This window comes from Dipodomys ordii, unplaced genomic scaffold, assembly GCF_000151885.1.
Source record: "Dipodomys ordii isolate 6190 unplaced genomic scaffold, Dord_2.0 Scaffold20, whole genome shotgun sequence".
Classification (NCBI taxonomy): domain Eukaryota; kingdom Metazoa; phylum Chordata; class Mammalia; order Rodentia; family Heteromyidae; genus Dipodomys; species Dipodomys ordii.
Genome location: NW_012267236.1, coordinates 13,981,048 through 14,000,980, shown reverse-complemented (window position 1 = coordinate 14,000,980; position 19,933 = coordinate 13,981,048). Strand labels below are relative to the sequence as shown.

General features: G+C 54.2%; 1 protein-coding gene across 1 annotated transcript in view; it reads right to left on the bottom strand.

The window, feature by feature from the left end:
- Nucleotides 1-209: 209 nt before the first annotated feature.
- Nucleotides 210-19,933, bottom strand: part of Sdc1 (syndecan 1) — a 23,956-nt gene continuing 4,232 nt past the window's right edge. Inside the window, exons 3-7 of the mRNA XM_013013547.1 lie at nucleotides 16,424-16,679; nucleotides 3,803-3,884; nucleotides 2,071-2,543; nucleotides 1,431-1,566; nucleotides 210-1,252 (exon numbers count right to left, since the gene is read on the bottom strand). Coding sequence (XP_012869001.1) covers nucleotides 1,083-1,252; nucleotides 1,431-1,566; nucleotides 2,071-2,543; nucleotides 3,803-3,884; nucleotides 16,424-16,679 — 1,117 coding nt within the window. The 3' untranslated portion in view covers nucleotides 210-1,082. The remainder of the gene's footprint in view (nucleotides 1,253-1,430; nucleotides 1,567-2,070; nucleotides 2,544-3,802; nucleotides 3,885-16,423; nucleotides 16,680-19,933) is intronic.

Sequence of the window (19,933 nt, the reverse complement as noted above, 5' to 3'; positions counted from 1 at the left end):
ACATCCCCAGAGATGGTGCCAAAGGCAAGAGAGTCTCTGGGTCCCTGGCCAACCTGCCACCCACCCCACAGTCCTATCTCCTCCATCTCCAGCCTGAGTGCCAGGATTCAATTCTCATATCGGCACCTCCCACATCTCACAGCAGCCCAGGCCACGGCCTTGGCCCTGAGTTCATGGACACAGATCTGACTGCGCAGAAGAGATGGCCACCCTACCAAGGGACCACCAAAAATGGGGCCACCAAACATTTTTGTCCATACCCTGTTGCATACATGAGTGATAAGCTCAAGAGACAACACACATGCTAACGCTACGTGTTTTGGCTTCCAGATTTGGTTCTTCTAGTTAATAAAAATAAAATAAAAAAATTAAACAAACACACAGACAAACAACAACAAACAAAAAAAAATAAAAACCAACGAAGTCTTCTTAACCCTGATGCTGTCTCCCAAATGTAGATTAAGGAAGCAAGATGGGGGACACCAATCAACTGGCTTAACTTACCCCGGAAGTAATGAAGTCTACTGGGGCTATGAACAGAGAGACTAAAGGAAAACATGTGCAAAAACAAGTTGGTATCTAAAGCAGACCTCCCCACAACACAAAGTGAATTCTGAGGGGCCCTGGATGCCCACTCACCAACCACCCGGCCACACCCACAGCCAGTCTCTACAGTAAGTGCTATGGTGTCTCTCAGCCAAGCCTCCCTGGGCCCCAGAATGCCCCAGCCACACAGCAGGCCATGAAGGTCCAAAGCAGTCGGGTCCTCTTTCTCACCAGAGCGAGGTCTGGGAGGGGTCGCTCTTTTGGAGAAACTGGGTTGGAATGGTGGGACTCTATGTGTGGCTGTGGTGGGAAGGTCAGATGCGAGAAACCCTTTGCACCCAAGCCTCGAGGCAGAAGATGGAGAAGCGGAGTGGGCGCCCCAGCACACCCTAGGAAACCGCATGGGTGGCTGGAGGGGTCAGAGGGCTGGGGAGGTGGCACGGGTGGTGGGGAGGCCAGGGCCTACAGTTCTTCACAGAGAGCCGAGTGGGAGCCTAGTGAGTGGCGGGGGGGCCCCGGGGGAGAGCCGTCCCTTATCAGGCATAGAATTCCTCCTGCTTGGTAGGTTTCTGGTAGGCGCCGCCATTGGCTTGCTTGGGCTCCTCCAAGGAGTAACTGCCCTCGTCCTTCTTCTTCATCCGGTACAGCATGAAGCCCACCAGGCACACGGCAAAGATGAGCCCCACAAGGCCGCCAGCAATGACCCCTAGGGTGAGTGGATAGAACCCAGCTTAGCTTAGTAGTGCACTGGGCTCAGCAGCAGATGCTCCCCAGCTGGACAGTGGAATGGAGTGTGGTCAGTCTCCTCCCCACCCAGAGCTGCAGCCTGACTCCTCCCTCCCCCCCCCCCCCCCCGCCAGCCTCCAACCCAAGAGAAGACTTACCTCCCAGCACTTCCTTTCTGTCCAGAAGACCCTGTGAGGTGCCCGTGGCCCCATCTTCCACGGGAGGCTGATTCCGAAGGCCAGGCTCCATGGCGACCACGGCTGTGTTCTCCCCAGATGTATCAAAGGTAAAGTCCTGCGGGGTACATCGGCATGGCTCAGGGCCCGGACCGCTGGGGCATCCAGCTGTTTCACACCCAGAGCAGCCAGCCCTGCCTGTCTGGGCACCGCCGCCAGCTATTCAGATATGTCCCCAGACACCTCCAAGACCCCACAGCCCAGTGTGTCCACACTGGACCCCCGGCTGGCCACGTCACAGATGTCACCTCAATGTCACAAAGCATTTTTTTTTCTATGAAAATAAAGGGGCTGGTGTTCAGTACAAAGTGTCCAGGTCCCATGATGCTCTATGGTAAGAAATAAAACTTGATGGAACTTTTACCCAGGCCCCAGACCTTGAAAGACTCACTCTGACCTTGTCATTAATCTGTTCAGCCCCGACGGAGGCCTTAGGGCCCAGGGGAAGGTGGAACCCTATTACCCCATCTTCACATTGAGGAGCACCCTGTGTGCTGTACGCTTGTGGAGTGCCAGGTATTCGGGGCCACCCAATGTCCCAGCAAACACAGAGGCTGCTCACCTGCTCCCCAGAGCCCTCTCCCGCTGGGAGCTGATTGGCGGCTCCATCCTCAACCACCTTCTCAGTAGCAGAAGGACCTCCCTCCTCCACTTTGGGAAGGTCAACTTCCTCAGGTGCTACAGGTGCTGAGGTCCCATGGTGGTCAGGCTGCAGGTCCCTGTGGGGAGGGGAGGTGGCGGAGGCCTGGGCTGTGGTGGCTTTGGCTGTTGAGGCTCGATGGGTGGTCAGGAGCTGTGTGGTCTCCCTGGGCTCAGTGGTGACCACCTTCTCCGGGACAGTAAAGTCAGAGTCCACTTTGCTAAGTACCACTGCCTCTCCCTCCTCAGGCCTCTCGATGGCCGGCACCATGGAGGTTGAGGGAGCTGTGGCACCTCTGCTTATGGGCTCTGGAGACGTGGGTGTGACTGTGAGGAGCCACACATCCTTCCAGGTAGAGGAAGATGGGCGGGACAAGGTGAGATCTTGCAAGACACCTGCAGAATCAGAAGCAAAGCATGTTGGGGTGATGGAGCACTAAGTCAAGTCCAAGGTCAGGTGGTGAGGAGGTAGAGCCTGAAGCCAGGGCTCAGTCTGACTCCTTGCTAGCTAGGACAGACCCTTGCTCTCTCTCCAGAAGTTGTCATGGCCAGGCACCAGTGGATCAGGCCTATAATCCTATCTACTCAGGAGGGCGAGATCTGAGAATCTTGGTTCAAAGCTAGGTCTGGGCAGGAAAATCTGTAAGACTTTAAAATTTTTTTAATTTTTTTTAAATTGTAAGAGTGACATACAGAGAGGTGTGTGAGACTCTTATCTCCAATTAACCACCCCCAAAAGCCAGAAGTGGGGCTACACTCCACTCCACACACTGACAAGAAGCTGCTCTTCCTTGCACACCTGCCTGGGTAGCCTGGTCTCCGAAACCTCAATAAAGATCCCAACCATGGAGCAGAGCAGGGGGCCATCAGAGACCTGCGGTGCACACAGCTTCCCAACAACTCCCTACCCTTGCGTCAGAAGGGACCAGAAGCCTGCACAGATCTCCCAGCTCTCAGGCCTCTGCTCTGATCAAATCCCTTCTGACTCCAGGCCTCATTCCTTTGTTCCATAAAACACAGTCTCCTCTGGGAGGCCTCCCAGCTCGGGGACCTCTCTCCCTCAGGGAAAAGGGAACTAGGGAAGAAGGGGAAAAAATGCCTATGGCTCTCAATAACCTTATGGTAAAAATATACCTCCCTCCACTTTTCTTGGTACTGGGGCTTAAACTCAGGGCCTTGTGCTCTCTCTTGTTCTCTCAAGATGAGCGCCCTCCCACTTGAATCGCTGCTCCACTTCTGGCTTTTTGCTGGTTAATTGGAGAGATAAGAGCCTCACAGACTTTCCTATCCAGGCTGGCTTTGAACTGTGATCCTCAGATCTCAGCCTCCTGAGCAGCTAGGGTTACAGGCGTGAGCCGCTGGCAGCTGACTCATTTTTCCCACTTTGCAGATAGGAAACACTGAGGTTCAGAGGAGCCAAACAGTCTTCCAAAGGCTTTGATGAGTGACAAGGAGAATGGGCCAGTGTGCAGCAGGCAGCACAAGGTCTCTGAGCCCAAAGCCTTCTCTTCAGTTCCTTATAGGTCGTCTCCCTATGCAGGCAGCTCTTTGCAGTCCAAGACCCTATTCTTTTCCTTTGTAAAACCACCTTCCCGGCCCAGCTGGATGGGACTAGGCAGGACAGGAAACACTATGTGGTCAGGACTCAGCCTCACCTGCGCCCGAGCCGGAGAAGTTGTCAGAGTCATCTCCAGAGCTGTCCTGATCTTCAGGAGGGACATTGGTGGCCACAGTCATCTAGAAAAAGATCAGAAAAGACTATGAGTAGTGGCTTGGCCAGAGCCCTGGGTCTCCCCTTCACCGTGCTGGCCCAGAGAAAAAGCCTTCGTGCATGGCTCTATGACCATCTCTGTATGCACCATGGGCCTCCCCAAACCTCTGAATGCAACCACAAGGCCCCATACTGGGGAGGGGAGCAAGTCCTTCCTAGCACACTCAGTCTGGTCAGGGAGCCCCAACCACTTAGAGAGCAGACAAACAGCTTTCTGCGAGTGCAGGCTGGAGTCCCCATGGCAGGGAGGGGTCTCATCAACCAGGGAGCTTTCAAGAATCCCCAGAGGCTGGGCACGGGTGGCTCATGCCTGTAATCCTAACTACTCAGGAGGCGGAGATCTGAGGATCACAGTTCAAAGCCAGCCCCGAGAGGAAAGTCTGTGAGACTCTTATCTCCAATTAACCACTTAAAAACTAGAAGTAAAATTGTGGCTCAAAGTGGTAGAGTACTAGCCTTGAGTAACAAAGATCAGGGACAGTGCCGAGGCCCTGAGTTCAAGCCTCATGATCAATCTTAATAAAAATAAAGAAAGAAAGAAAGAATCCCCAGGGACAACCCCAAGGCAGCCTGGGCCTGAGGAAGCTGGGTACCTGACCATGGCACCAAGGCCACAGGCTGGAGGACTAGGTGTCAGGATACAAGCGTGCAGGGTTGGGAGGGGGGGACTGTAGGGAGGCAGCACACCAAACCACGTTTGTGGTGCCTGGCAGAACTGGCTCCAAGATACAGGTATAGCAACAGGAGGACCTCACAGCCAGGTGGCTGGCTGGGTAGCTAGACGGTCCTGTTTAAAAATCAGACATGAGTCCAAGCAACTTGGTTGGCTAAAAATGGGGCAAATGCTAACATCGGTTGCAGCAAGTTGATGATATGCAAATTAAAACACTTCACAGCCTGGCCCACGTAGCGCCCACCAGCAGTGGCTGTTGTTCTAATCTAACTAGGGAATGAGCCACTGAACAGAGGAATGAAGGGTTCTGGGGCCCACAGCTGCCTCCAATGTCAACAGGCCTGTGTGGATAGAGGGCAAGGTGCAAGTGGATGGGCTTTCCTATGAAGAGTGGATAAGAGGGAGTCAGCTCATCCTGAACACTTGTCAGAACAGTAGAGGGGTGGGGACAGAGGGATGTCCCACAGGGACTTGGGGCTCATGGGCATCCGTGGCAATCCTGAGACAGAGCTGCACCAGGAAGATGTTCCACATTCAGTAACCCAGATCACTGAGACACAAGAGAATTCACACCAAACTTCCTTGCAAAGTACAAAGCAGAACTGTACAAAACGCACAGGGGCCCATCCACCAGGAACAGGTCAGAGTCCCTCCCCTTATCCCCTCTCAGGCCACATCCTGTCTTCCCATCCCAGATGGGGCTTCAAATGCCCGTGTTACCTCCAAACAGCTTTTGCAACTGGCCCTAGACTCTCCCATGACTTCCCCCTTTAGCAATTGAGAATACCGCCCACCAGGCAGGCTCAGCCACCAAGACCACAGCTTTCCCAAGGCTTCCGCTCCACTCTCCCCTGTCCATGGCCTCCAAAAGCTGGAGATGGGGCAGAGGATTAGGGCTTCACTCCTCTGAACCTGAGTCCCACGAGAGAGCGAGAAGCTTGCAACAGAAACTAACATCATGGGATCCAGGCCCTGTTCAACGGCCAAGGCAGAAAAGACTCACACAGGAACCCAGGGAGGCTGGCCTCACATCTGCACAGAGAGGCCCAGACAGGTTCAGTTTCCCAAGAGCAGGCCTCCTCTCGTGGTTAGATAAGATTCGGGCCCTAGAAACAATTTGTTCCCTTAGCTCCGGCAGGGCTTATCCCTCTGTGATCTTGTTTACACAACAAGCTCTTAAGCAAACGCTTTCCACACTGAAACAGGCAAACCAGCCCTCTAGCCTCCCACTGAAACAGGCAAACCAGCCCTCTAGCCTCCGGGAGCCAATCCTAACCTAGGGGCCTCCAGTCTCTACCCTCTGTCCTCTGTCCGCCAAGTCTCCCCTCCTCTATCCCCTCCCATCCCCAAGCTGGGATCTTGTGTGATATCTCAGCAATTAGCAGAAACTGATTTTGAACTGAGATTCTCAAGGGGCCAGCTGACAGTTTGGGGCCTGACTTCCACATTCTTTGGGTAAGCCCGCTATACTGCCAGCCGGAGCCCTCTGCCCACAAGGCCTTAAAGGGCGCTGTCAGCATCACCTTGGATTTGGGTTCTTCTGAGACTTCTTGGTCACTACTCACTAACGGTCAGGGACAGGCAGGCTCAGCCCAGAGCCCACCTCCTGTCACCTGTGGCAATCTAACCCAACCTTTCACCTTTCCAGGTCCCAGGAAAGTAAGTCGCCCATTGGACTAATCAAAACCCTAGAATAAATCCCACTTATGAGGGATCCCACATACTCCGTCCCCTCAAAGAAAGGGCTAATCAACCCCTTCCCTACCCACAGCACAGACCCAAAGCTGGAAGGGACTGGGGAACCCATGGAACAGACACAGGGAGTCTGGAAGAGAAGACCAGACAGACAACCAATCTTGTTTGACTCAGTCTTTACTTTCCTGGCCACCCCCTGGGGATGTGTGGGAAGGAGCTGGGGAGAGACACAAGGCCGGCTGGTACAGCAGGAACAGGCCTGAAGGCTAAGGCCTTACCTAAGGCTAGAACACAATTCACCTGCACTTTAGCCGGCTGGGTTGAGATTAGGATCTGATAGATAAGGAGCGGCTCAAGGCCTTGCAGCCAGCATGCTGGCTCCCCTCATCTGCCATCTCCCTCCCCTTAGCCCTAATTCCCTGGCTAAGCCCATGTGTTTGGATTGGAGTTAGGGAGCAGAGGAAATGGCATGGATGCCACTGGGCCAGCCACACCCAAGAGCATCTCTGGAGCTTGTGGGCAGAGGGTTCCAAGGAAGCGCCAAGAAGACAGTGACTGCCAGGTCCCACCCCCACACTGGCCATAAGCAAGGCCACCCTCCTTGGCTACTTCCTTTTGATGGAGCCCCGTGGAAAGGCCACCAGGGGCAGGAGCACTCCACCAGGACATTGGGCCTCAGCAACGTCACAAGCAAGTCGATATCTCTGCAAGATATTCAAGTATGGTGGACCCAGAGGTTAACTGGAAATGCAACCAAGTCCTGTGGCTTCCAGCCATCATGAACACACTAGCACGGCCCCTGCTGCTTGACCTGGGTGACAGCACACATCACAAATCCCCTTCGAAGGCATTACTGACTTCCTGGGGTCATGTAATTTTTTTTTTTCCCAATCAATGTGCACAATAGCCTAGAAGAAGGTCACAGGAATTTGGTATAAATTGGGATTCTTTCCAATGTCAGAAATTGGAGACCATACTCCAGGGGTGAAGGAAGGCGGCACCTCCAGTTAAACCCAGGAGAAGATAAAAATAATGTCATCCCAGAATGCCAACCCGAGCTGCAGAGCAGCCTTTGTCTGGCGGACTGGGAAAGGGAGGTGTGGCCTGTGCTGCCAGGTGTGGTAATGAAATCACTGCATCAAGTCCAATTAGTCACCACACCAGTGACGAAGAGCAGTCCTTATCAAAGGGCCAGGACTCCTCCCTTTCCCCAGCAGCCTGGATCCTCCGCAGGGCACTGACCCTGGAGCTGGTTTTCAAGAAAACCCAACCATCATGCCAGGCTAGACACTTGTCATCACTGTTCACTGGGATTGCAGACCGCTGCTAACCACTTTGGAAAGCTTCAGAGTCAGTATGTAAGAAATCTGATTTAGCAAAAGAATGAAAAATGGAGGTTGGAGGTGTGATTCAAGTGGTAGAGCACCAGCCAATGAACAAAAGCCTCAGATACTTAGTTCAAGTCCCAAACAGACTGTTGGGGAAGTGGGTTTCAGTGGAAGGGGTTAGAAGGTGTGAGTGAAGGTGCGTATGATCCAATTACTTTACCCCATGGGTGAAAACAGAACAATGAAACCTGCTGAAATTGTCTTAAGGAGGAAAAAAACGGGATGAGGTTGATGGGGTACTTAGTATGCAGGTATGGAAATATCACAATGAAACACCTTTGTACGGTTAAACTCAGTGCCTAGATACTATCCCTGAGCTTCTTTTGCTCAAGGCTAGCATTCTACCACCTTAAGCCACAGCACCACTCCTAGCTTTTTCTGTTATGTGATACTGAGGAATTGAACCCAGGGCTTCATGCATACTAGGCAAGCCTTCTATCACTAAGCCACATTCCCAACCCCATATCTGGTAATTTTTTTTCTAACTTCATTAAGAACCAGGTCTTAGTAACTCATGCCTGTAATCCTAGCTACTCAGGAGACTGACATCTGAGGATCCTGATTCAAAGCCAGCCCAGAAGAAGAAAGAAAACAAAACAAAACTAAACTAAAACTAAAACATGAGACTCTTACCTCCAACTGTCAAAAAGGTCTTAAGGTATGGCTTAAGTGATGGTGCACCAAGCTTGAGTAGAAAAAGCCAAGCAAGAACTAAAAGCCCTAAGTTCAAGCTCCAGTGCCAGCAGAGAGAGGGAGAGAGAGAGAGAGAGAAAGCTTCATTTAATAAAGTATCTGGCTGGGTATCAGTGGCTCACTCCTGTAATCCTACTCAGGAGGCTGAGGTCTGAAGAACATGGTTAAGAAAGTTCATGAGACTCATCTCCAATTAAATACCAAAAAGCTGGAAGTGGAGCTGTGGCTCAAAGTGGGAAAGCACCAGCCTTGAGCAAGAAAGCCCAGTGACAGCAAAGCACCCAGACCTTGAAATAACTGGTTTTAGTCCTCAGTCTCTTGGTCAGATCTATTGGTCTAAGAAATATGGCCTGACTCCCCTTCCCCACCAGGAGCCACACAGCTGGAGTGTGTCCCAACTATCACCTTCACCCAGGGGCTCTAAGGACCACAGGAGATGGTCACAGCCAGTCTTCTTAGTGCCACCCCACAGGCTGACTTTTGACAACAATGGTTTTAGAGAAGAAAGGCCTGGGGGGGGGTGGGGGAGGGGGCAACTTCTCCGGGTCCCTTGACCAAGTCCAGGGTTCAAATACAAGACCCTCAAATCACAATAGAGCCCAGCAAACAAGCACAGACCCTGGAGGGGGCAGGCACGGGGGCGGGGGCCTCAGGACCATAGCCAGGACCCAAGTGGTCCAGCCAGTCCCAGGACACAGTGGTTTAGGCCAACGCCCTCACTACCTCAATCTCAGTCAGCCAGGAAGGTAGAGCCCCTGAAATCTGCCCCAGGCCACTCCCAGGAGGGAGGAGCCCAGGGCCTCCAGGCAGACCAGCATTTCCGGCTGCCAGGCAGTGATTTATCAGCTCACCGTCTCACCCGCTCTCCACCTCTCCATTGAGAGAGAGTCAAGCCCAGACCTGCAGTGAGCGGGTGACCGGTGGGTGGGGGAGACTAGGCCTCGCCCAGGGCGGGGGCTGGGGAGCAGGCAAGCAAAGTACTACGTCAGCAGCCACTGGGGGACATGGGGCAGCTCACGAGGCCTTGCTCACTGCATTCTCACGGAGAGGAACCCTGGGGTGAGCACCCCACACACATACACACCCTTAGTTGCCTCCATCTTGGACCAGGGATAGAGGTACAGCAACTGACTTGGTTTCAACAAGTTCCTGGTCCCTTGTGAAGACTTCAGACCCATAGCATTCTCCTTTGCTGCAACACCAGACAGCAAACCTGAGGTCAAGGTCGCCTGTTCCTTGCTCCTAGGGTTGCCCCAGCACCCCATGCCCAGCCCTCCCCTTCCCCCCCCCCCCAGGAGCCAGCGCCTGCCTTCCAGCGCACATGCCTTAACTAGTCCAAGCAGGCTCAGCTGAGAGCGGGGTGTGGGATGGAGCTGGAGGACTAGTTCCAGCCACAGCCCACCCGCCAGGCATGTCCATCCGTCTGTCCATCTGTCCCCTAGCCTACTGTGTGACAAAGGAAGTCAGGGTGGTAAGGAAGAATGCTTGACCTGTGTCTCTGGGGATTGACAGGTGGCCACCTCCAGGGATCCCCCTAATCCCCACCCCATCCTCCTTCTGAGAGGCTCAGCCCCAAGAAGATCCCGAGAACTGTCATCTAGATTATTAGCGCCCCCCCACACCCCAACTTCACGCTACCGAGTTAGGGAGCCTGACACTGGTAGCTTTCAAATTCTAGGGACAGTCTGTATTTACACTGGCCAAATACAGTGTCAGAGGCAGAAACTGCCCCCTTTAACACACCTGTACTCAGGAGGGGTCCCAGTTGGAGGGGTTAGGGGGTCCGGCTCCAAGTTCCTCAGTAAAATCTCTCTTCTCAGTGTCCCTTAAAATTGCCCAAAATCGTCTTGGAAGCAAAAATGCCCGGAGGGTGGGGCACAGGAAGGGGTACTAATCATTCACACTATAGTATAAATCAACTTCTTATGGGGGGAAAGGGCTAATTCTGAAACCTGCACTGAAGCTGGGATAGGAAACACAGCAGGTAGGAAAGGGAGCCCAAAAGGGAGTCAGGAAGATGCCAAGGGCATTGCTCTTAACCTTGCTCAGAATGAGGCTGCCTTGCCCAGGAAAGAGACTACTTCCCTTTGCTCTCTGTTCAAGCCACAGAGGTCTGTGGCTTCTCCTCCCCCATACACAGCATTGGGCCAGGCTGGGAATCTCTTCAAATAAAGCGTAATTCAGACAGAGTAGCACTATTATGAGCCACTGGGAAGCCCAGAAAGAGAGACAGAAGGCAGAGATTTCTAGAAGAGGGGCTCATAGAAGGGTGAAGCTGGCCCCTGTGGGCTGAGTAGAAGCCAGGATTTTCTGTGAAGGCTGTGTCTAGAGGCCTGATCACTCACAGGAGGGCCTGGTCCAAATAAGAACTGAAGAGCCGGGGCCTTTTCACCAAGAGCTTGCTCTCCATGATGGCCTGGAAGGTTTACACACCTTCCCTGGGCCTCCATAGGTTGGTACCGAGATGCTACAGGAGGCTGAGAAGTGTAGCTCCCCTCAGTAGCCCAGCGACCCCCAAAACAGGAACGTCCATGATACCTTGCCCAAGTCTCGGGACCAGAGGTGCTGGGAAAAGAATGTAGGGATCTGACCTGGGCTGAGGGTTACTGGAAGAACAGAAATGACCAAAGTTGGTCTTCCAAAAAAGAAGCCAGGGGCTGGGAAGGTGGCTCAGTGGTAGAGTGCTGGCCTCGAATGCATGAAGTCCTGGGTTCGATTCCTCAGTGCCACATAAACAGAAAAAGCCAGAAGTGGGTTCTGTGGCTCAAGTGGTAGAGTGCTAGCCTTGAGCTGAAGAGCTAAGGGACAGCGCCCAGGCCCAGAGTTTAAGACCATGACCGAGAGAAAAAAAAAAAAAAAAGCCAGTTGGGTGCCAGTGGCTCACACCTGTAATCCTAGCTACTCAGGAGGCTGAGATCTAAGGATCTTGGTTCAAAGTCAGCCCAGGTAGGAATGTCTGTGAGACTCTAATCTCCAATTAACCACCAGAAAACCGGAACTGGTAGAGCCCTAGCCTTGAGCTGAAGAGCTCAGGAACAGCTCTGAGGCCCAGAGTTCAAGCCCCATGACTGACAGGGAAGAAAAAAAAAGGCCATCACAGCCAATATTTATTGAGCAAAATGTGCTAGCACTAAATACATTGAAATGCTAGCACTTCCCCTGAGTTAGTACACTTAATCTTCTTTTCTTTCAGTGCTAGTACTCAGTGGGACTTGAATTCAGGGCCTCTGGCTCTCACTTAGCTGTTTTGCTGAAGTCTAGTGCTCTACCACCTAAGTCACAGCTCTACTTCCAGCTTTGGACTGGTTAACTGGAGATCAGAGTCTCATGAACTTTCCTGCTCAGGCTGGCTTTGAAGCAACATCCTCACATCTCAGCCTCCTAAGCAGCTAGGATTACAGGTGTGAACCACTGGCACCCAATGAATTCACTTTTATCTTTACCACTATAGGATCTAGTGCCATGCCCACCTTTACAGATGAGGAAACTGAGGCCTGGGGGGGAAGGGGGAGAGGAGAAGTCCCTTATGCCCGAGATGAGAGGGACAGGCAGGTCTGCTCACCCGAAGGCCCGGGGCCTCACCCTGCAGGGGGCATCCGCCATGTGAAGGTGTCCACAGAGAACCTGGCTTCTCCAAGGCCACCTTTGGTCCCAAGTTCCAGGCACAGGCCACGGCGCCCCACGACCAGGGCCCTACTTCGCTGGCATGAGCCCCTACCCCGGTGCCCAGGTGTCTGGGTTTATCTGGCCTCTACTCCCGCCTGCCAGCCCAGCCCTGCTCAGGTTGAGGAAAACAAAGTCTGTCCTGCCAACAAAGACAAGGCTTTCAGAGAAGGGGCAAAAGCCATGTTTGCAGACCCTGCTGTACCCACCCCCCCCAGAGGCCAGGCCAGGCGCCACTGCCTTCCCACCGAGTAACTACCAACCTCCTGCAGCCACTGCCACTGCAGGCCCGCCTCAGTGCTCTCCCCCAGACCTGTCCTAGGCCAGGAAGAAGGGGCACCCCCTACCATATCACATGTGGCAGGCTGTGAGAAACCCCATATTACAGATAAGGAAACTGAGGCTTGGAGGTAGGTTTAAAAAAAAAATTGTGCCCAAGATTACTCAGAAGATGCAAGAAGTCCAGGCATGATCCCAGAGGGGAAAACTTCACCCCATCGCTCTGTGGCCCCTCGGGGGCCCCTCACCTGCCTAGGCCTGCACCAGAAGTGGGCAGAGGCAAGAGTCAGGGAGGACAGGTAGTGGGTGAGAATGCTCCTGTGGCTCATGCCTGTAGTCCTAGCTAGAGAGGAGTAACTAGTGGTGCTAGTACTCAGTGGGACTTGAATTCAGGGCCTCTGGCTGCCACTTGGCTGTTTGGCTAAAGTCTAGCACTCGACCACAGAAGTCACAGCTCTATTTCCAGCTTTTCGCTGGCTAACTGGAGATAAGAGTCTCGCAACTTTATGAATTTAAGTCCCACTGAGTACTACCAGGAGGCTGAGATCTGAGGATCACAGTTCAAAGCCAGCCTGGGCAGGAAAGTCCCTGAAACTCTCTCTCCAATCCAATTACTACCAGAAGTCAGAAGTGGAGCTATGGTTCAAAGTGATACAGCACTAGTCTTGAGCAAAAAAGCTCAGGGACAGTGCTCAGGCCCTGAGTTCAAGCCCCATAACTAACAGGGAAAAAAAAAAAAAAACGGATCTCAAGGCCCGCTTGCGGACTCTCCACCCAGGCCTGGACCCTGGAAAAGCCACCTGTGCTCATCCCGCAGGCCCCAGGAACCCTCCAGAATGCCTTCAGTCAGGCCAGGGAGGTGGACACAACCATGTGGCCTGAGGGCTGGCCAGCCCCAGCGGTCCTGCAGGCCCAGCAGCTCCACGCTCCCCCACGTGCCGTCCAGGGAGACCTGGGGGTCACCACAGCAGCACCGCACCCCTGTGGCAATTTCTGGGAGAAGTTGGGGTGACGTCAGCCTCCACAACGGTCTCGGCGGATCCTCCAACACCCCACAGCCCAGGGCCCTGCAAGCCTGAACCTGACTTCCACATCCGGCCCCAACCCTCCTGGGAGGTGGGACCTCCAAGTCTTGGGGAGCTTCCTAAGCAGCTCAAGTCCTGAAGGCCTTTCCGGGTGTTCCTGGGCCCCATTCTCCAGCCCCCCTGAAGTTCCTGCCCACCACCCCACATCCCAACCCAAAGAGTGACCCCCCACTCAGCCTGTGGTGCTACAATCCTGCCTCCTTAGCCTGTCAGTTACTGGGTCCTCTGCTCCTGCCCAGTCCTAGGGCTTTAGAACCCCACATTGGGGTCCCCCCAAAAGTGGGCAGCCCAGGCATCAACCCTAGGCAGCTGCCATTCATGAGGAAGACAGAGGCAGTCAAATAAGGCCAGTGTGAGAAACCTAAGAGCGCCTTGTCCCCCCCATCCACATGTCGACAGAAGCCTTCTCAGGCTGGCTCCAGTGACAGGCACCTCCTCTCTAGTGCAGACAGGAGACCAGATGTGAAGCCACTCCCTGTACAGACCTGTATGGCTCTAGCTGTAGCTCTGGAACCCCTCAGCACTCAAGGCAGAATCCTCCTGGATACACACACAGTCATATAACACAGCCTTATCAAGTCACAAGCTCCCTTCTGCCTCTCCACCCATGCCCCCATTTCATAGATGGGGCTCACTGACCCCAAGAGAAGCCCACAGAGGGAGAACAGCAGGGTCAGGGCTGGAAGCCAGCACCCACCACCCCACCCCACCCCCGCTCCCCGGCCACATCTGGGCCTCATCGTACCACTTGTGCCCAACACAGAGTGGGTCAAGGCTAGATGGGTGAGTCTTCAGGGAGGAGCCGTGGGCCTGGCACCCTGACTCAGCCTCCTGCTGCCCCAACCTGCCCGGTGCAGTTCTCATTCCTGCTGATGAGCGGGCCTCAGGCAGGTGCCAGGACGCCCGGGTGTGGGCGCAGAGAGCAGGGCCCAGCCCTCACCCCCAGCCTGACCTTGCCCAGGGGCCTCCCTCCACCCCGGTTCCCACGCCAATTGCCAAGGGCACCCCTCCACTGCCCGCAAGGCCTAGCCCACAGAGATCTCTCGGGCAGCCAGCTGTTTGGATGGGTCCCCAGAGGCAGCGTGGACAGGAGTTCAAGGCCTGTGACGTGGCCCTTCCCGCAACAAGGTCTCTCTGTTCAGAATCGAGGCCCTCGGGCAGATGGGAGACAGACCTAAAGGAGCAATGACTTGTGTGAGCCACACTGAGTGGATGGCCAGGATGGGACTAGGAAGGAGAGGCGTCCTGGCTGCGCCCCCTTCGCTGTTAGGAACAACTTCCAGAAGAGTTTCAGAGCTGCGGTGGAAAGAGGAAAGGCAGCAAGCGAAAGGAAGAAGGGAATAACAAACTCTCTGGTTTCTATGGAGAAAGTGGCGGACAGGTAGTGAAGGGTGCCAGAAAGCTAGGACCAACTTAACAGGAAGCAAAACCCAAGAGGGAGAGAGAGAGAGTGTGTGTGTGTGTGTGCACCACAACTGGCCAGGCCAAGGCCAGTGTAGCTGGAACCCGAGCATGTGCGTGCATGCGTGCGTGCATGAGTGCACAGAGCCTCTCACGAGGCCACAAACCTCAGGTGAGTCACTGGGCAGAGGAGTTTTTTCCCAGGGCTGGAGGCCAGAGGAGAGCATCCTCTACATATAATTAGGCAGCCCACAAAGCCATAAACACCAGGAGATTGGAGACCCTTGACGGCTCTCAGTGTGAAGGGGGTGAGGGGCGGGAGGAGGCACCTCTGCAGGCCTCTGAGTTCTTGAGTCAGCAGGAAAGATCCCCCGGCAAACCGCTAAGTGGAGAGATTTGCCGTTCCCCACACCCCCCTCCCCCGCATCAGTGGTCCCCAAAATCCCTCTGCAAGCTCTCTTCAGCTTGCCTTCCCTTGCAGGTCTGGGGAGGCCTCGCGGCATGCCACGGCAGAGGACGCCCCTCCCCAGGTGCCCATCCATCCGTCCCCTTACACTGACCACAGTGATGGGACCTGTTGGACTTCATGGAGCATCTCATGACCAACACAGAAGCTTCTTGAGGAGGCAGAAGTGTCTCACTGCCTCCCAACACATATCTCCCTGTGGTAAGAGACTTAAGATACCTCCTCTCCTTGGTACCTGTCAAAGCACTCAAGTCACACTCCATGGAAGGTTCCAGAATGTACATTCCCACCCCCCAATCCAACCTCTGCTGCAACCTGAAACCTCTGTCTCTTCCAGGATACAGGATCTTGGCACTAGAAGCTCTTCATTCCACAGACCCCTTAATCCCATTCTTTAACCCCAGGCAAACTAGGGGGTGGGGGGAGAGGCCTCAACCCAACATCACAAATCTGATTGGTAAAAAGCCATCAGAGAAAAGTTTGTTCCGTTTTTCACTGGGCCTAGACATCATTCAATGACCTAGCGATGAGACCTGGCACTGGAGCAACCAAGAGATGAAAGACAGCGAGAAAGGGAGGACCCCTGGGTGCTACCTCAGGTAGGTACAAGGGTGCCATACTAACAAGTGCATCCAGACATGCAGGCTCTCTACGCCCAGCATGTCATGTCATGTCATACTCCACTCTCCTGGGTCTCACTTCCGACTCCTGGCCTCTGCTTTACTGTAAGGAGCTCTTGCCTGTCCCCAAGTTACCCTCAAGTGCCACAGCCGAGGCCCAAGGCATTGCCTAATTCTCAGGGTTTGCCCAAAGGCACTGTAGCAGGCCAGCCTAGCCAAGCCCAATGCCCCCTTCTAACAAAATGCTCACCCCTGGGAGACTCCAGGGTGGGTCAGCAAGAGGTGGCCTGGATACCCCCACATGTAGAGGATGAACAGCCCTGTAGTGCACTCCTTCGTGCTACACAGACACACGCTATGCACACACCACACAAATCAAAATCCTGTGTCTGCCATTTCTGCTCTTTGGACAGGCTCAGTTGCCTTCATCCAAAAGGAGGTGAATGATATATTGTTACAAAGGTTGAGGGTAAAGATTAACTAAGAATTAGGAAGAGAACTGAGCTCTCTGTAATAGGTACTCAATAAAAGGTAACCCTAACCTCCATTGTATTGGCAGCTAACTCTCCTTGGGCACTTTCATTACCAAGCACTTTCACCCATCCATTGTGAAACAGACACCCAAGTGACAGAATGAGGGCAGGAAGAGCAGGCATGAAGATATCTGTTTTGCAAATGGCAATGACAAGATGTAGAAGTAAAAAGACTCGCCCTAGATTACATGGTAACTTAGTGGCAGAGTTGAGATTCGATCCTGGGGCTCTCCTTAATCGCAGGATGTGTCTCCAGCCTGACAAACTGTATGGATGCAGATAATACACAAACATAAGCTAAGAGCCACAGTAAAGGCTAAAGAACAAGGGCCCTGGCTGGGTGCCTGTGGCTCATGCCCGCAATCCTAGCTACTTTTAAGAGGCTGAGATCTGAGGATCACAGTTCACAGCCATGCTCCTCAGGAAAAACAAGAGCATGTCCTAATGAGGCCAGGCTACCTGGGACTAGCCAAGTACCAGAAGGATGAGACTGAGGACTAAAACAATGACTCTTTCCCCCTCTAGGGCTAGGGACAAGAGGTCCCGGCTGAGGTACAAAAAGAATATCAAATCCACAGATCAAAAAGAATATCAAATCCACAGATCAAGTACGTTACTCACGAGTTAGACCTGATTCAGAACCTTCCACTCTGGTTCTAACCAATCTGATTCCTTTCAACAAATTAGAATGAATGGAACAGCTGACCCACTCAGATACACCAACATTACTTCTGGCTATTGGACAGGGATAGAAAAGGGAAATAAATGTTCACATCAAATTCAACAGATCCAGGGAACGGAACGGTGCTGTGGGCACCTGGCACCCAGAGGAGATTAAACCACGTCTAGCATCTTGCTGACGTTGATAAAGAGAAATAAATACTTAAGAGTCCTGTGCAAAGTAAGAATACTTTGGAGGCAATGCTGATTCTGAACTCACTGAAACAAAGTCTGAATGCCAAAGACACTTCATTCTCAAGGGATTTCAGGAATCCAAACTCCTGTTACAGCAGAGGAAAAAAAAAAACTTTAGTCTTCTACTAGAAACTACTTAGAAAAACAAAACAAAACACAAGACTGTCAGTCATCATTGGGGGGGGGAGAGAGGGGGAGTATTCTCCTTCCTTGCCCCTTAATAAGGTCTCATTGGAACCCATCAAGGGCCACAGGTAGAGACTTAAACTGGCTCTGCCCTCCCCTGGGAGCTTAAGCCAGCAGTGACATCACCTCCGAAGTCTGAGCCTGGGCAGAGGCAGCCAGAGCCTCCCCCACCCCTCCCACCCTGCCAGGCCTTGGGGAAATGTCTCTACTAGTCCCCATAATTAAAGCAAAAAGGATTTTATGCCTTTCAAGATGGAGGGGAGAGAAACAGAAAAATCGCAAATAACTATTCCAGAAGAATACTCCCTCCCCCCACAGAGCCGAAGCAAAAGACTATGGGGACACGGATGGACCGGGAGACAGACAGACGGACAGGGACAGGGATGGACGGACGGACACACACACACACTTTTTTAAACAAATCTGTTTCAGTCTCCAGAGACTACTGGGAGCTACCTCCTGCATTCAGACACCCAACTGTGAGAGCTACCTCACTGGTCCCCAGGGGGGCTCTGACCTCTTTCCCACGGGGGCCTTGGTGCCAGATCTTGGCAACTTTTGGATACTTTCTTCCATTTTAATCCCAACTGCCTGTTTTTTGTTTTCTTTTCTTTTAGGAAAGAGGAAGAGGGCAACACTGGGTAGGTATTTTATGTCACACAAGGCAGCCTCCTTTAAACAAATCAGGTATTTGCTCTAAGAAAGGGCATTGCTGGGAAAGAGAGACACATTTATCAAGTAAACTTCGTAAAATAAAAAAGCAAGAAGAATGCCTAAGCTCCATGCTGAAGTCTGAGCCCCAAACCACAGGCTCGGTGCAAACTCTGCTCCAGAAGGCCTCTCAAGACTCCCTTCTTCCTTTCCCCACTGGGAATCTCCTGCCTTCTAGAGCTTGCGTTCTCCAGCGGGGACAGAAACAATGCCTCCCACTGCACATCTACCTCCACCCAGGCCACAGAAATTATAACCACAGAATGGCCATCTCCAGCGGCCTCCGCATGAATGGGCGCTCTGGGATGGAGTTCTCAGGAATGCTGTCTCACTCCAGGCAGGCAGAGGGTACCAGCGCCCCTTCGCAGGACCCCACCTCCCTGGAGCCCCGTGAGGCCTCCTCTTGGCCTGCAGAGGGGGACAGGAGGCAATGCCAGGCAGGTCAGGGAGACACGCCAAGTGGCTCCACTCTCTTCTCCAGGCGTAAGCTGAGCCCCAACAGAAACCACAAGCCTCAAGAGCGACTTCTCCAACCTGAAAGCCAGGAGTGCACTGCAGACCAGAAACCAGTCCGCCTCCACCCCCCCCCCAGACTCCTCTAGATTCAGCACCCCACAGGCTCCAACTCAGAGGGCCCCTCAAGAGGAGTCGGGGGTCCTCTCTCGGACTTCAGAAAGTTTTGGAAGTGCAAATCACCTGGGAAGCAGCGTCCACCCATCTGCCTCCAAAACTTGAGGACCGACCTCATCTCGGAAACCAGTCCCCAAGAATCCCCTCAAACAATAACTACTAGTGGCTGTGATTGCCGAAGAAAATACTAGCCAAGGGTCTGCGCCGCCCAGGGACGCGTGCAGACGGCCCATCAGAAGCTCTGCTCCCGGGTGCCGACCCCTGCCTTCCCTCCCTGCCCACGTGCCTCCCTTGGCCAGAACTAGGGAAGTCGAGCTGTCCAGATGTGGTGGCGAGACCGCCACTTCCGGCAGGGAGAGAGCCCCGGCTGCGCACCTCCCTCCGGCCTCCCCCGGGACAGCCGTGCCGGGAAGACCCCCCTCCCCCCGGGGCTCGCAGCCGGTGCGGGGGCCGGGGGCGTGGGCACCCAGCGTCCGGCGCTGACACCTGGCGGCGGCCCAGCACCCAGCCCACGTCCAGGGCCGGCGCTCCGGGGCGGTTCCCAGGAAAGGGTTACAGGGGCCGAGAACAAAGCGCCCCCATTGGGGAAGGCGGGCTAGCCGACGGCGGCTGGGGCGGGAGAGCCACTTTCTGGGGACCCCCTCGGCACGTTCTTTGTCGGCCTGGTCTAAAGGCGATCGAACCCCACCAGAAGTGGATGCAGCATCCTCCACCAGGGCCGCCCCCAGCCGCGAGCTCCACGTTGGTCCCTCGGTCGCCCCCCCCCCCGCGCCCCGGCTCTACAGGGCGGGCCAAGGGACGGCGCGCCTTCCCTCGGCGCGCGGCTCCAGCACAAAGCCGAGTCGGGGGAGGGGGAGAGGCGATCGCCGCGACCACTGGCGTGGAAGGCGCCCCTCTGGGGGCAGCACCACTTCAGCCGCTCCCCCACCCCACCCCCAAAAAAGTTGGGCTGCTCCGGGATCGCCAACGTTCCCGAGCCAACTTCCCGGAACCTCCCACTGCCAGCTCGGCTCGGCGCACCTACGGCAGCTCGAGGCAAGCCCGAGGGCCCCGCGCCGCGCGCTCCGGGCCCCCGCG